Source organism: Hippoglossus stenolepis, chromosome 2 (assembly GCF_022539355.2).
Source record: "Hippoglossus stenolepis isolate QCI-W04-F060 chromosome 2, HSTE1.2, whole genome shotgun sequence".
NCBI classification, from domain to species: Eukaryota; Metazoa; Chordata; class Actinopteri; order Pleuronectiformes; family Pleuronectidae; genus Hippoglossus; species Hippoglossus stenolepis.
The window spans coordinates 30,641,840-30,658,223 of record NC_061484.1 but is presented as its reverse complement, the minus strand read 5'-3'; the positions used below and the strand labels follow the sequence as shown (position 1 = coordinate 30,658,223).

The 16,384-nt window shown below is 45.5% G+C and overlaps 1 protein-coding gene and 1 pseudogene across 1 annotated transcript in view; both read left to right on the top strand.

The window, feature by feature from the left end:
• LOC118098350 (potassium voltage-gated channel subfamily H member 1) overlaps positions 1–11,428 on the top strand; it is a 20,227-nt gene extending 8,799 nt beyond the window's left edge. Inside the window, exons 7-8 of the mRNA XM_047343499.1 lie at positions 1,252–1,461; positions 8,358–11,428. Coding sequence (XP_047199455.1) covers positions 1,252–1,461; positions 8,358–9,206 — 1,059 coding nt within the window. The 3' untranslated portion in view covers positions 9,207–11,428. The remainder of the gene's footprint in view (positions 1–1,251; positions 1,462–8,357) is intronic.
• LOC124851191 lies at positions 5,206–6,882 on the top strand (annotated as a pseudogene).
• Positions 11,429–16,384: the final 4,956 nt, after the last annotated feature.

Genomic DNA, 16,384 nt, shown 5'->3' with positions numbered 1-16,384 from the left:
TAATAAAGGAATTATTAATAAAGTAAAATTACAATAAAAAGTTATGTCCATGTCCCATCTGCTAACATGGAGGAGGTGGGGCTTATGATTTCTACTGCAGCAACTGGAGGGGATCAAGATATTTTGGCTTCGTCGTCCATTTTGATTTACAGTCGATCATTGTATTAAATTATATTTTGACACTAAAAGTAACTGTAAAATAAGAGTAATTATCTGCAGTAACTTTACAGGACACGTACTACATGTTTATATATAATATCTTTAATCTTTTGATGTATTTTAAACACATTTCAAGCTCAAATAAAAAATGCAGTCAGTCAGAACTTTTAGGCGTCACAATTCAGTTTGTTGACGCTGCTGTAACTGTGCAGTACGACTCCTGGCAGACAGGGCGGCGCTGCAGTGAGACTGTAAATTTCCTTTAGGTTTGAGCTTCGGCCCGAAGATAAATACACGACCTGTCCAGAGTTTAGCCTCTCGCCCCAGTGCCTGCTGGGATTGAGTCCAGCGCCTCCTGGAGATAATGGAGGAACTGTCACTCAGTTCTTCATCTTCGTCTCCGAGACGCTCCTCGTCAAACGGTTTCTGTCCTTTCCTGCTTTTCACTTCCATGTTTCACCAGAATCCGCTTCGGTTCCTCTCTGGATAAATATTTAGATTTTCACTTCACCCCCGAGGTTTCACCCTGGAGACTATTTAAAGTCACTTCCTCTTTTCACAATAAGACAGATGCTGCACGTCCCTCACTCTGATAAATGTCTGTTTTCACTGCAGCACTTTTCTCCTTCATTAACGGCAGCGTTCGTCACTTTCTTGCTGTGATGTCGTGTCGTTCTTCTTCCTTCACCGGAGGCGACAGCGTTTATTTAATGGGAGAAGCGGAGACGTGCTCGATGAATCTCACATCAGCTTCAGGCTCGTTCTTCTCCTTCATCCGCAGAAACAGAAACTGTTCACACGTTCGACTTTGAAATGATCTTTGTATTTGAACAGTCCTAAGGTATGTTCACTGGTGATATGCAATTATTATGAAATGTGTAGACAGACTGTTTCCTTTTTGATTTAAAAATGAAGACAAAGTAGAGACGCCTGCACCACTGTCGACTCAGTCATCAGCAGAAAATGGTGGCGTTCGTATCTGAGCTGTTTTAGATACATTTTTGTTCAAGGGGAGGAAAAGAAGACACGTTGTCCAGAGTCAGGCCCAACAAGTTCAACAGTAATGAGCTAAAGACTTGACTTCGACCTGTCTGTCCCTCTGCAGGTAAAGGGGACGTGTTCGGGGACGTCTTCTGGAAGGAGATGACGTTGGCTCAGTCGTGTGCCAACGTGCGAGCGTTGACCTACTGCGACCTTCACATCATCAAACGAGACGCGCTGCAGAAAGTCCTGGAGTTTTACGCTAACTTCGCAAACCACTTCGCCCGAAACCTGGTTCTCACGTACAACCTGAGGAAGAGGGTGAGTCGCCGCTCGTTGTCCTGACTCGGGGTCACGTGCACAACTCAGTGGGATCGAGTTCCCTCAATCGAATTCAGATGAGAAATTACTGTTGAATAAATATAAATGATAAGTGAGAAAAATCAGATAAATGAGAATTACTTTTAAAATCAAGTGTGAAAAATCACCAGAAGTGAAATGAGAGCGAAGGAACAAAACAACATGCGCACAACTGTGTGTGTGTGTGTGTGTGTGTGTGTGTGTGTGTGTGTGTGTGTGTGTGTGTGTGTGCGTGTGTGCGTGCGTGTGTGCGTGTGTGTCTGTCATCGTCCACCTCCGCACTGTTTGCTGTACCGACACCACACCTGCTGGAGACTCAGATCCAGGTCGTTTCTCCTGAGGAGAACAAACAGCAGCGTCGACCTCGACAACAGAAAAGTTCAAACAGGAACAAACCACCGACGATGGAAACATCTGAATAAGTGAAATCTAGAAAGATTTTCTAAAACTGAAAAGGTGAAGATTATTAAAACAAGTTAAAAAAAGACTGAAGTATGTGTTTAGTGTTTAATGTCAAAACACTAATAGTCACTTCATGGATCAGCAGGTTTAAAATAGTCTGATCCCTGAAGAAAATAGAAAATAAGTAAATTGTTTATTCTCTATTTATTTTATTTCTGAAGATAATTTAGTGCCGTCACATTTATCTACACCTAGATTAATAAAGTTTCTTCAGCTGCGTCACTGAACGAGTCCCTGAGCCTGGGGGAGGATTCAATCAAACCTTTATTGATCCAGACAATCGATGAACTGATTTACAGATTTCATCAGATCCATAAAGTCTGACGTGCACGTCACAGAACAAGAGTTACTCAGGTAACCACACATCAACCAGAAATAAACAAAACACTGTAACTAAAGATGGACGACTCCCAAAAGCGTCTGGATCGCCCCCTGGTGTCTGGCTGCAGTATAGGTCTCCCCTCTCTCTCTCTCCCCACCCCCCCCCCTCCCTCTCTCTCCCTCCCTCCCTCTCTCCCTCCCTCTCTCTCTCTCTCTCCCCACCCCCCACCCTCCCTCCCTCTCCCTCTCTCCTCTCTCTCCCTCTCCCTCCCTCTCCTCCCTCTCCCACCCCCCTCCCTCCCTCTCTCTCCCCACCCCTCTCTCTCTCTCTCCCTCTCCCTCTCCCCCCCCCTCCCTCCCTCTCTCTCTCCCCCCCCCCCCCTCCCTCCCTCTCTCTCTCTCTCTCTCTCCCCCTCCCTCCCTCCCTCTCCCTCCCTCTCTCCTCTCTCCCTCTCTCCCCCTCCCTCCCCTCTCTCTCTCTCTCTCCCCACCCCCACCCTCCCTCCCTCTCTCCCTCTCTCCCTCTCCTCTCCCCTCCCTCCCTCTCCCACCCCCCTCTCTCTCCCTCTCCCTCTCCCTCCCTCTCCTCACCCTCCCCTCCCTCTCTCCCCACCCCTCCCTCCCTCTCTCTCTCTCTCTCTCTCTCTCCTCCCTCCCTCCTCCCTCTCTCTCCCTCTCTCCCTCCCTCTCTCTCTCTCCCTCTCCCTCCCCCTCCCTCCCTCTCTCTCTCTCTCTCTCCCCCCCCCCCACCCTCCCTCCCTCTCTCTCTCTCCCTCTCCCTCCCTCTCTCCCTCTCTCCCTCTCCTCTCTCCCTCCCTCTCCCCACCCCCTCTCTCTCCCCACCCCCTCTCTCTCTCCCTCTCCCTCCCTCTCTCCCACCCCCTCCTCCCTCTCTCTCTCTCTCTCCCTCCCTCCCTCCCTCCCTCCCTCCCTCTCTCTCTCCCTCTCTCTCTCTCCCTCTCTCCCTCTCTCTCCCTCTCCTCCCTCTCCCCCTCCTCCTCTGCTGCTGTTAATCGATGTGGAACCATCGTGTCTTGTTTCTGTCGCAGTAAAGACGTTTGTGAGGGACGATCAGCAGCAGCAGCTCTCACCTCCAAACCCTCAGACGACACTTTCATCTCGTCACACTCAGCAGCACAGAAACAAATATCTGCTTTAAGTGTCCTTCAGAATCAGTAAATGATGAAGGATGAATTATTCCACCCTCTCCAGTACATCTTCAGAGAAGTCTCTTTGTTTTACAAACTGAATATTCTCAACCCACTCGTCTCATGTAGCTCAGCTCTCACAGTAAAGATTCACCTGAACGCCGATGTTCTTCTCTTCTTTGACCTCTGACCTAAACATGGCTTCCTGCAGGTTAAAGGTTGTAATGACAGATGTCCTGCAGTGAATTAAAAGCAGTGGAATATTGGTGGAACATTATTAGTTCTCTCACGTTCTGCGTTCCTCTGTTCTCATCACCTCTGTGAGATCTGAGGTGCTGATTCGTTCACACGATCCAATTTCAGTTGGTCAGGAGCTCCCTGATTGGCTGAGGGTTCCACATACTGATGACATGGCCGGGGGGGAAAGCCTCTGTGCGCTGTTGCTGCAGAATAACGAGTCGCTCAGCCGCCGTCAGCGTCCGCGGAGGTCAAACGCTTCCTCGACGCCGTTCAAAATCATTTATCTGATGCTTTGACCACACGTCGATTCACAGCGAGCTCGGCCGTCATGTGACCTTCACTTCCTGCATCCTCAGACACACTCTGTGAACAGAACTCTGCTGCCAGGACTCTCACCAGAGTCAACAGGTTGGAACACATCTGGTTTAGCCTCTTTACACTGACTCTCAGTTTGTAACGAGTTGAAGCTTCTTTTAATGACTTGTAAAACTCTCAATGCTCTGACTGCTCCGTTTATCTTTAATCCTGGAGATCCTCTGGCAGGAGACTTTGAACTGATCCAGATTCTGAGCTAAACACTAAGACAGAGTTTGAGAAATAAGGTTCAGAGACTGTGGAACAACCTGCCTGAGGAAATGCAGCCGGCTGAGTCGCTAACTTCCTTTAAATCAAAACTTAAAACCTACTTTTATCGAACCACATTCCACGATCTTACCTCATTCTAGTTTTATTATTGAAATGTGTGGTCATGATTCAATTTCTGTCATCTTTAAGATCATTGTCCCCTAGAGAGAGAGAGAGAGAGAGAGAGAGAGAGAGAGAGAGAGAGAGAGAGAGAGAGAGAGAGAGAGAGAGAGAGAGAGACCAGCTGTAGCCCTGGTGTTTGGCACACACACATTTTAATATATTTTAGTATTTTAACAAAGGACTAATGGATTCTTTGTGCTCTTTTTGTGTGTGTGTGTATTGTTATGATGTGTATGGGTTGTGTGTGACTACTGTTTACAAACCAAACGGCCCCTCGGGGACAGTAAAGACGACCTTAACCTTAACTTAACCTTTATTCTACTTTGTTAGTTTTTCATTCTTCGTTGAGTGAGTTTGTATTTGTTATTTTTACGAGTTTTTCTTTATTAGTTTTGAGATGTGCTTTATAGATTAAGATGTGATTTATTATTATTAAATGCATCTATTTGATTTGACTTTAATTGTTCCTGTGTGTTGTGAATGAAGGAGAACACACTCTGCCTCTCACTGAATCTCCTCTTAACACCAGGTGAGAACAGGCCGCTGTGAAATGCAGTAAATCCTGAAACACCAACAACTTCTTCCTCAGACACAACCAGCTCCTCCCAGTCAGGATGTGTCTGTGTCTCCTCCCTTCACAGGTGTGTCAGTGTAAGAACCAGTGAACAACAAGCTGTGAACTGTGGGAGATGAGTCACTGCAGGAAGTGAACGAGAGGGGGAGGAGCAGAGATCTGTATCTGTTCAGAGGAAGTGAAACTGTTCTACAGTCTCTGGCACCAGCTGAAATGGCGCAGCAAGAAAATCAACTGGACAGAGAAAGATTCTGCTGTTCGATCTGTCTGGATCTACTGAAGGATCCGGTGACTACTGGCTGTGGACACAGCTACTGTATGAGCTGTATTAACACCCACTGGGACAAAGAGGAGGAGAGAGGAAGCTACAGCTGCCCTCAGTGTAGACAGACCTTCACACCGAGGCCTGTCCTGGGGAAAAGCACCATGTTAGCTGATTTAGTGGAGGAGCTGAAGAAGACTGGACTCCAAGCTGCTCCTGCTGATCACTGCTATGCTGGACCTGAAGATGTGGCCTGTGATTTCTGCACTGGGAGAAAACTGAAAGCTCTCAAGTCCTGTTTGGTTTGTTTGGCCTCTTATTGTGAAAAACACCTCCAGCCTCATCTTCAGTCAGCTCCATTGAAGAAGCACAAGCTGGTGGAGCCCTCGGAGAAGCTCCAGGAGAACATCTGCTCTCCCACAATGAGGTGATGAAGATGTTCTGCCGCACTGATCAGCAGTGTATCTGTTATCTCTGCTCTGTGGATGAACATAAAGGCCACGACACAGTGTCAGCTGCAGCAGAAAGGACTGAGAGGCAGAGAGAGCTCGGGCTGAGGAGACAAACAATCCAGCAGAGAGTCCAGGACACAGAGAAAGATGTGAAGCTGCTTCAACAGGAGGAGGAGGCCGTCAATGGCTCTGCTGATAAAGCAGTGGAGGACAGTGAGAAGATCTTCACTGAGCTGATCCGTCTGCTGGAGAAAAGAAGCTCTGATGTGAAGCAGCAGATCAGATCCCAGCAGGAAACTGAAGTGAGTCGAGTCAGAGAGCTTCAGGAGAGACTGGAGCAGGAGATCACTGAGCTGAAGAGGAAAGACCATGAACTGAAGCAGCTCGCAGACACAGAGGATCACAACCAGTTTCTACACAACTACCCCTCACTGTCACCACTCAGTGAATCTACACACTCATCCAGCATCAGGATCCGTCCTCTGAGGTACTTTGAGGACGTGACAGCAGCTGTGTCCCAGGTCAGAGGTCGACTACAGGACATTCTGAGTGAGACAGAGACAGAGATTTTACAGATTGTGTCTCAAGTGGATGTTTTACTGCCACAACCAGAGCCCAGGACCAGAGCTGACTTCTTAAAATATTCACAGGAAATCACACTGGATCCAAACACAGCAAACAAACAGCTGTTATTATCTGAGGGAAACAGAAAAGTAACATGTATGAGTGAAGAACAGTCTTATTCTGATCACCCAGACAGATTCACTGGTTGTCCTCAGGTCCTGAGTAGAGAGAGTCTGACTGGACGTTGTTACTGGGAGGTGGAGGTGGGGGTGGAGGTGGGAGGAGAAGTTGGTGTAGCAGTCACATACAAGAATATCAGCAGAGCAGGAGACTCAGAATGTGTATTTGGATTCAACAATAAATCTTGCTCATTATATTGTTATGGAGACAGTTATAACTTTCATTACAACAGGATCAACACTCCAGTGTCAGGTCCTTGTCCTCCAGAGTAGGAGTGTACCTGGATCACAGTGCAGGTGTTCTGTCCTTCTACAGCGTCTCTGACACCATGACTCTCCTCCACAGAGTCCAGACCACATTCACTCAGCCTCTCTATGCTGGAGTTAGGGTTATTATCCTGGATCCACAGCTGAGTTCTGTAAACTCAAATAGACTCGAGTCATTAAAAGCAGTGATTTAGATTCTGTGTTTAAATCTTTAACTTCTTTCTCTCCATGTTTGTTGATCAAAGTTCGTCGTGGTGACGCTGCTCCGCACAGAGATCAGCTGTCAATCAAACACTGACCTTCCTTTATCACACATATTCAGTTCTCACTTTGTAAAGACAGAAATCTATAACTACACTGACATGAATGTGTTTGAAACAACTAATGTTGCTGTTGTTTTCTGAATCAATGTAGAAATCAGGTTGTGTGATGTTTTAGAACCTGTATTGATCCTGATCCTCATCAATGAGCTGATTCTTTGTTCTTTTCTTTTCCACATGTGAGACGGAGCTGAAACAAACTGATTGTGTGTCCATGAAATCACTGAACAAGAGTCACTGAACAGACTTTACTGATGAAATGATCAATAAACTCCTCCTCCTCCTCATCCGCCTCCAGCTTCATTCATTCAAACACACTTTACTTCTGAACATGAGCCGGAGATGAAGTTCCCATCCAAACATATTTGTTGTGGCAGTTGTACAGAAGTGTAACTTCCAGTCGACGGGCTGTTGATCCTGAACTCATATTTTCTACAGTGACATTTAAAGGATTCTTCACTTGTGACAGATGTTGTTTATTAATGAACAAACCAGTTTGACCAGCAGAAGTGTTGGATGTTCCACATGTAATGGAACATGGCCTGAAGCTCTGGGTGGGGTATTATGTGGGTATAATTATGTCATTAACTGTAGAGAGCTGAGGACATGCTTGTTATTATCTCTGCACACGAGCTGAGTCGCTACATCCACATTACTACTAATTAGTTTGAATAGTTTTAGAGAAACTAAAATTACACGGGACATCTGTTCACTTGTGTCCGTCCTGGGAGACGGATCCTCACATGTGTCTCTGAGGTTTCTACCTTCTTTACCTGTTAAAGGTTTTAGTAGTTTGACTCTTGTTGAGGGTTAAGAACAGAGGACGTCTCACCTTGTTAAAGACTATGAGACAAACTGTGATTTGTGAATATGAGCTATACAAATAAAATTTGATTGATTGAAACGCTGCTCTCTTATTTTAGTTTGAAAAGTTCAACTAACAACACCAGCACACGCATGTCCACGGTGCATGAGAGGTCACATGATACGTGTTAGAATGGACGGGGATTAAAACTGATCAGGAGCCAAAAAGCTTCTGTGAACAGAGTTTAGTTTTAGTGTGGAGCCTGGAGAAGAAATGTATGGATGTAGCTTAAGTTTGAAAACAAGCTAACACTAGCCTGAACGTTGATTGGTCATTAAGGACTCTTTCACACCTTGTTTGGTTCAGACCTTCGGACCCAAAATGTGTGAAAGGTTCCTCGGACCACGGTTCAGACCAACGCACCGAAAGAGGAGGTCTCTTTTTCATTTAGATTTTTCTAAGGTTAAAAAAGAGATGATACTTTTTGAGAAGTAAAATGTTTCTGTCTGTTAACAGATTGTCTTCCGCAAGATAAGTGATGTGAAACGTGAAGAGGAGGAGATGTTGAAGAGGAAGAACGAGGCTCCTCTGAACCTCCCTGCGGACCATCCAGTCCGGAGGCTCTTCCAGCGTTTCCGTCAGCAGAGGGAGGCGCGGCTTGCAGTTGAGCGAGGCAGCCAGGCTGCCAGTGATGTGGAGAAAGGTGTCAATCAGCTCGATCAGCCCAGAGGTCCGGAGGTCTTGGCCTCCACCAGTATTGTCATGGTGACAGAAAGCCCTGCCATGCCCACCACCTCCTCCACATGCACCACATCCGCCTCCTCCAGGACCTCCAGCCGGGTCATGCTCCATTCTCCTGCCACGCAAAATGGAAACCTGAGTGGCTGCAAATCCGCAGAGCCACCCAAAGCTAAAGGTTGGGGACGATTCAAGGAGTCAGTCGTGAAGGCTGAGTCGTGGAGCAGCGTCGCCAAGGCAGAGTCCCTGGAGACTCTGCCCGATAGAACTAAGTCTCATGATGAAGTGTCCCTCAAGAAAACTGACTCTTGTGACAGCGGCATCACAAAGAGCGACCTCCGTTTGGACAATGTCGGAGACGCCAGAACGCCACAGGATCGGAGTCCAGTCCAGTCTGAGGAGAAGAACGTTTTCTGTGCGATACCAGAGCAGAGCATGCAAGCCTCCTTCCTGGAGCTGAAACAAGAATTAAGAGGAGACATGAGATCTCTGAACGGTCGCATGGCGGCACTGGAGGGTCAGTTAGCTGAGATGCTTCGTCTCCTCAAATCCAGGAAGTCGTCTGGCTCTTTCTTCGAGATCTCGCGACCCCCCTCCCCCGACTCGGATAAGGACAGTTTCTCTTAAACCGGACGTGGAATCAAAGTTGAACCATTCAGAGAAGAAGAGTGTGGGCGTGCTGACGCTCAGCGACGGTAACACTCCAATGACAGACGCACGAAGTAACGTCCGTAGCATCGCTCTGCGTTTGAAATGACGTCAAACTGGAAGGAGGAACGGTTCGATCTTTAATCAGAGTCTTGATATTCACAACGGCACCTTTGGTCGTGAGGAGGGTTCGTAGCCTTCAGACCTTCACTTGTTATCGGCAATAATAACAGTTGGCTTTAATGTTGTTGCTTTAAACGTATGCACTGTGATTTAGTGACTTTGATCAAAGTCTGTTTCGCTTCCCAGAGCCTCCAGATCCTGAAGGGTCACTTTTCATTGGCTGTCGGCTCTGTCAATCAAAAGAAGGTTTTTTACCAAGACTGTTCAAAGTGCTGGAATCAAGAAGAGACGTATCAGCTGATTCAGAAACAGATGGAAACCTTTTCTACGCAGGGACGAAAGACCTGATGAACTTGAGTCCAGGAGGAAAATGACGGTAACGACAAACTGTAACCGGCCAATCAGACGAGCTTTCTTCTTCTTATCAGTTTCTAAACCTTAGAATCTCACGGTGACCATGATTTCTCTACTTCCATGTATTGTAGGTTCATTTTAGTAGCGCTAATCGACTGCTGCGTGAGATCGTAGTAAAAGCAGGAGGCTGTTGAAGTGGTTGAAGAGCGTCGACCAAACACTTCAGAACAATCTTCCTCGACCTTCATTCAGACTGAAACACTGTGTTCAAACTTCAGTGAGATTTTAAATCCTGAATCAATGTGAAAGATTGAAAGCTGAACTAAACGCTGTGAGGATCCTGATGCAAAGGTCGATTATTTATTTTCTTCCAAATCAGTCACATTTTTCTGGAGCTTGTCTGCATTACTGAGTCCGTTATTAAAACAAATCTCCATCCACACGAAGAAAAAACAACTACAAGCGTAGGTGGCGATAAAGAGAGAGACGAACGCTGTGATCAAGTTATATTGTTTGAGGCAGACGTCTGTGAATGTGGGTCATGTGGAGCAGTGATGCTAAAGTTAGCTGCTAACTTGTAATTAGACCTAACATTGCTAGATTTTAAAATCTGCCCTTTGGAAGTCGTTTGTACGAATAATTTGAGTGACTTAAAACACTGCGTGGACGAGAAACAGGAAAAAGTCTGTTTTTCCAAAATATTCAGTGTGAACTGAGCTTTAATCTTACTGCATCTGACCACGCCCCTTTAACACCTTGTGACACCTACATGTGTGACGACTGGTGGACACACGCACGTCATCGCCTAAACCTAACTATAGGTCTACTGTCATTCTGCAGAACGAATCACACTGAGTTGAAGAACTTTGAGTGAACGTGGATTCTGATAAATGTTCTGTCCTAATATTCCGGCACATTGATATTGTCTGTGTTAGCGGGGAGGCCGGTGACCCTCCTGCTTCCTGTGGCAAATTGCTTCACGTGGAGTTTAACTGAACTTTGACCCGATAATATGAAATCACGTTTTGAGAGGTGATTTCAAAACAGACGATGAAGTTTCAAGTCATGAGAATTTAGAATCGTTCGATCATCCACCTTCATTAGTTCAATCGTCACTTCAGCCTCCGACTGCGACACTGAACTGATCGAACCAAATGCGTTGACAGAAAATGTTTTATTTCCTGATCCCAACATTTAACTGCAGATTTTATTCAAACCAGATTAATACTGTAGAATAAATTGTGTTTTTTTACTTTCTGCTCCTTGAACTTGAACTTGAGTAAAAGGTCCAACGCGAATCTGAAGCTTTGTTTCTTCTGATCGGAGGAAACGCGACGTTTGAAATGTCCTGAAATGTCTAAATGATAATCTGAGAGTTTGTCTGTATCCTGTGTCGCTGTGATATATGATATATGATATATGATATATGATCCTAATATGCAATTATTTTCATGTACGACACTGACGCACTTTGATCGTCCTGCATGACGCTGGTGTCTGACAGTTTTACGTTCATCCTGGAGCTATGTGAGGTTTCGTTCTCTCTCAACATCACTACCTTCTCCTTCCGTCGGTCACATGTGCATGAAGAGCACGTCGCTGTGTTCACGCTGGAGGGAAACCTCAACTTGTTCTTCACTCATCATCAGGAATGAAAACTGTATCAGCACAAAGTATTTATAAAAAAATCACATCAAATGTCAATAAATTATTTTATACTTTGATTCGTCTGGTTTTTATTAAACCTCTTTGAGGAACTGATTTTAATTTCATTCCCTTTTAACATTTTCAAAAGATGGGTTACCATGACGACCCTGCTGATGCTGTTTGTTTACGTGAATTATAGAGTTGAAGTCAATCAGTTAATTAGTTAATCATGTTTCTGTCTCCACAGGGATCGTTTGTTCTCATAATTCAGATTTAAACTCAGAATCAGTTTCTTGCTCCAGAATTCATGTTTTACATTTGGAGTTCGACATCTTTTTATTTGTCACATGGTCCTCGTCCCTAAAAAACATTTGGTCGTGTTGTGTGTTTGTAAAAAAGACAAAATAATAATTACTGGGTTTCTTACAAATCAAATCTTTGTATTGTGTTTGTCCAGTTTCAGTTTGACTCACGATGAAGAACCAGGTGAAAAACACCTGGGAGTCTCTTCATCAGCCAGCTGTGTTGCTATGGTTACCTTCAGTTGAAACCTATCACGAGCTCTGATTTGATTAAACCATCCGTCCACCTGCCGGCCAATCAGAAAGCAGCGTGTGTGTAAGAATCCTACATTGTTTCGAATGTGAGAATTTTATCAGGTGACGTCATCGGTGGGAATTTTCTCTTCAGGTGGTTTTTGTGTTAAATTAAAAAATCTCGTCAGATGAACTCGTCTCCCCCAGAACAAGATCTGTTCTCTGCAGAGCCGACACCCCTCCCACACCTCTCCTCCTCCCCCTCCTCACTTGATCTGCATTGCAGTGGCAGCCACCCCCACTGCCTCTCTCTGTCTCACCCTGGTGCCACAGCGCCCTCTACAGACAGACTACAGAGTTTCATCCTTTGAATCAACTATAATAATCATTTTATTAATGCAGCACTTTTCAAAACAGCGGTTTCAGAAACAAGAAAACCAAACTCAATAAAAACCAAAGACAACAGATAAAATAATAAAACATAATTTCAAAGTGATGGCAAAAAAAAGATACCCCCAATAAACCGGACAGAAGAAGAAAGATAAAAGAAACATAACAAGTAAAAATCAAGTTGTCAATGATTTAAAACATTTTCCAGCTCAAAATGTTTCCACGGCTCCTCCTTTATTTCCTCGGTGAAAAGTTGAGATGAAATTCCAGCTCATCCATAGAATAGAATCAACACAAATTCATTTTCCAAAGAAACCTTCGTAAAAACAACATTAAAAACAAGTAACCGACACATGAGAAATATAAGAAACACAGTAAAATGAAATCCAGAATCAAAACAAAGATCAGTCACAACCTATCATTTATTATTTTAAACTTCTGGAGACACATCGAGGCAGAAACATCATTTTCCAAAGTCCCAGTTTGTTCTTTGCATCTCGTTGCCTCAACTTTTATTGACTCTTTTTATTTTTCTATATTTTCCTTCCCTGAGACTCATGTGCAGCTGCGGCCAATCACGACGCCCGTCTGTAACTGATAACTTTTATTTTCACTTTTCAAACCTCATTAAACATTTTTAGAAGTTTGATGATTTCAGATTTCGTCCGTCAGAGTCGTGGTGACGCTCAGTGGCTCCGCCTCCAGGTCACAGAGGTGAATTAACACAGTGGAGAGCGTGTGTGTGTGTGTGTGTGTGTGTGTGTGTGTGTGTGTGTGTGTGTGTGTGTGTGTGTGTGTGTGTGTTCAGCAGCGTCAGGTCGACTCACAGCTTCCTTCACTCTCCTCCACCCCCCCACCCCCTCACCCTCCTGGACCCTTCTTACACCGGACACTGCCGGGCGTCATGGCAACAGGTGAGGTCAGCCCCCTGATTGGCTGTGTGTCCTGGGATGTGGCGTCCCCAGTCAGAACTGCTGAGTGGACCCTCCTTTTTAAAGCACCCCCCCTCAGCATCACCCCCCACACGGCCTCCTATTATTCCTCCGTCGTGTTGTTGTGTCCTGACTGAAGCTTCTAGTGCGAGAGGAAAAACTGCAGCGGGATCATATATGTGCCTCTGCAGGGACGCCGGGGGCATAACCTAACAAATGTGTGGGGTCAACTGGTAAGTGTGTTGTGTTGCGTGTGCAGAGGTAGGGAGCCGAGGTAGAGTACTGCTAAGTTGTGATGGAGGAGGTGGACATCATCACCACTTTTAAATCTGTTGCCCTCCACACGTTTCGCTGCCTCGCGGCCAGAACTCGGACTCCTGATGAATTTAAGGCAAGTGTGTTCTTTAGAGTCGTCGACCTTTTTCAAACGTTTGCTCTGAGAAACAACTTAGTAGTACCTCTATTCTCCCACACAGCACCAGTACAGCCTGGACTACCAGGTTTTGGGATGAATGGTTCTTCAATGCTGGAGCGGAGAGACGTTGTGACATGATGATGATGATGATGATGATGATGATGATTATGATGATGATGAGCTGCTGCTCGTTTGTGACTCAGATACTAAGAGTGAGTGGCAGGACGCACAAGGACAATGTCAAAGTTACCTGGTTCATCAGAGACGAAGGACGTCAACGACCGGTCAGTAACAGAGAGGAGGAGGAAGAGGAAGAAGAGGAGGGGGAAGAGGAGTAGGAGGAGGAGTAGGAGGACGAGAAGGAGGAAGAGGAGGAGGAAGAGGAGGAGGACGAGAAGGAGGAAGAGGAGGATACAGGATGTTGTGATTTTATGATCGAACCTGTTTCTGCAAAATTAACAAAGTTTTGTAAAAAAGAAGAAAAACGACAGAAGGAAAAAGAAGCAAAGACCAAACGAGATGAAAGTTTGAAGGTGAAGACGAGAAGAGACAAAGAGTTTGAACGAGAGGAAACGAGTTGTTCCTGTAAAAGAAGAAATGAAGTGATCACAAGGAGGAGGAAGAAGAGTAGGGGGTGCTACACAAACAACGTTAGCTCCGCTACAGTTAACGTCAAACCCCCACAGGACACAACAATGGCGTCTGAACGTTGCTAGATTTCTCTCTGGCTGGTTTCACTTTGCTCGAACAGCACAACGTCCGAACAATTGACGGTTTCTCTGTTTCCCGCCGCTCAGCAGCTCGCGACTCGTATAAAAACACAAAGGTCGCAGCTGCCGCGGCGTTTCAGCGCTCGCAGGCGTAAAGAATGTGAGAGCAAACTGTTGCTATGGTGCTTCGGTGAGGAGCGACACCGGTGAGGTTCTGTCTTTCTAATCCAGGCTTTGTGAACCAGGGGAAGTCGTCGCTGCCGCAGACGCCAGAAGACGAGGCTTCGCTCCACGTGGCGCTCGCTGTGGTTTGAAAGGCAGAGATGTGATTGGTCAGGAGGTTCTATTGGCGTCAAACTCTGGATTAAAAGATTAAAAGAGAAATGAAAAGAGCGACGGTGACAGAAAATCTGCTTTTTCTGTTTCTTTACACATGAAATCTGCAGCGTTGAGTCAATCTACCTCAATTATTTTCGGACTGATCGGTTATTTATTCAAACTAATTTATTTTCTTGACAAAAAGTGAAAAATTATTTCAAACAAAACAAACGTTTGCTAAAGTTTAATATTTTAAGCGACTAAATGAATAAAACGTGACGAGAAATAATTTCCTTTTATTATAGTTATTTAAATATTTTTTGTTTTTGATATGTGAAGCTTCCTAATTAATCTGTTCATTTAGAAAATAATTAATAGATTCATTAACAACATTAATAATATTTATTTATAACGTTTAACAGCTGCAAAATAAAATATAGTAAAGATTTTATTCCTGTTTGTATTTAAGACGATCGAAGGTTAATTCAGGTTCAATAAAACAACTCGTTTGTAAACGTTGTTAAAAATAAAATTGACAACGTGGATATTTTTATCGGACCTGAATTTGTTTCTGTCGTCAGCTGTGATTCGTCAGTTTGACGTGTTGCAGGTCGGATGTGTGTTTGTGATCAGATTGTTCCGATGTTGACGTGACGCTGATTTCGTTTCATTTCTTTTCTCTTCGTTACGAATAAAAACGTGTTTACAGAGAGAAAATGTCAAAAAGGATTTTAGCGGATTTTAGGGGCCCGACACCGAACTGAGCCACGACACATGACGGACGTTCTCGTCTTCGACCGAACGTCTAACATCATGAAGCTTTTGTGTCATGTGGCCTCGTGAGTTTCTGACGTGGTGTCGTTGCAGTTTCCTGTTCAGAGACATTCATAGAATTTAAAGGCGTCACTGTGAATGTGACCGTCCTCAGCTCGGGGGCCGTCCTCAGCTCGGGGGCCCGTCCTCAGCTCGGGGCCCCGTCCTCAGCTCGGGGCCCCGTCCTCAGCTCGGGGCCCCCGTCCTCAGCTCGGGGCCCCGTCCTCAGCTCGGGGCCCCGTCCTCAGCTCGGGGCCCCGTCCTCAGCTCGGGGGCCCGTCCTCAGCTCGGGGCCCGTCCTCAGCTCGGGGCCCCGTCCTCAGCTCGGGGCCCCGTCCTCAGCTGGTAACCGCCTGCATCTCTGACACTGTTGTGGCGTCTCTGGTCAAAAACACGTGATCACATTGATTCTGTTTCCTGCTCATTTCCTGCGTTTTCTCCATCATGTTTAGAGAAACGGTTTAAACTTGAGTCTTGAACTTTATTGAAATAAATAAGACAAGTGTGTCGGACGTTCTGTGACTGGTGATGTGAACAACTCATTGTGTGGTTCCTGCAGGTTTCCCAAGGGGACGCTACTGAGAAGCTGGCTCACCAAGTCGCGGCCCAGGTTGCTGCTGCTGATCGCCGGGTTGAAGAGGCCTCAGGTGACACTGATGAGGAGGAAAAGGATGAAGCGCACAAAAGTAGCAAAGGCCACGTAAGCGGTAAATATAGCTTATGTTGCACGGAGGAATGCTTAAACCCGACATCGACACAGACGCAGGAAGTGGTCAGAAGAGCGAAGCGTAACGTTCACGATGAAAAAAGTGTTTTTGCTAAACTCACAAAGTATCTTTTTGAAATGTTACACACACTGAAGTTTATTTTCTCAGGTTCAGGAAACATGACGGTTAAGTTTAAAAAATATATATAATGG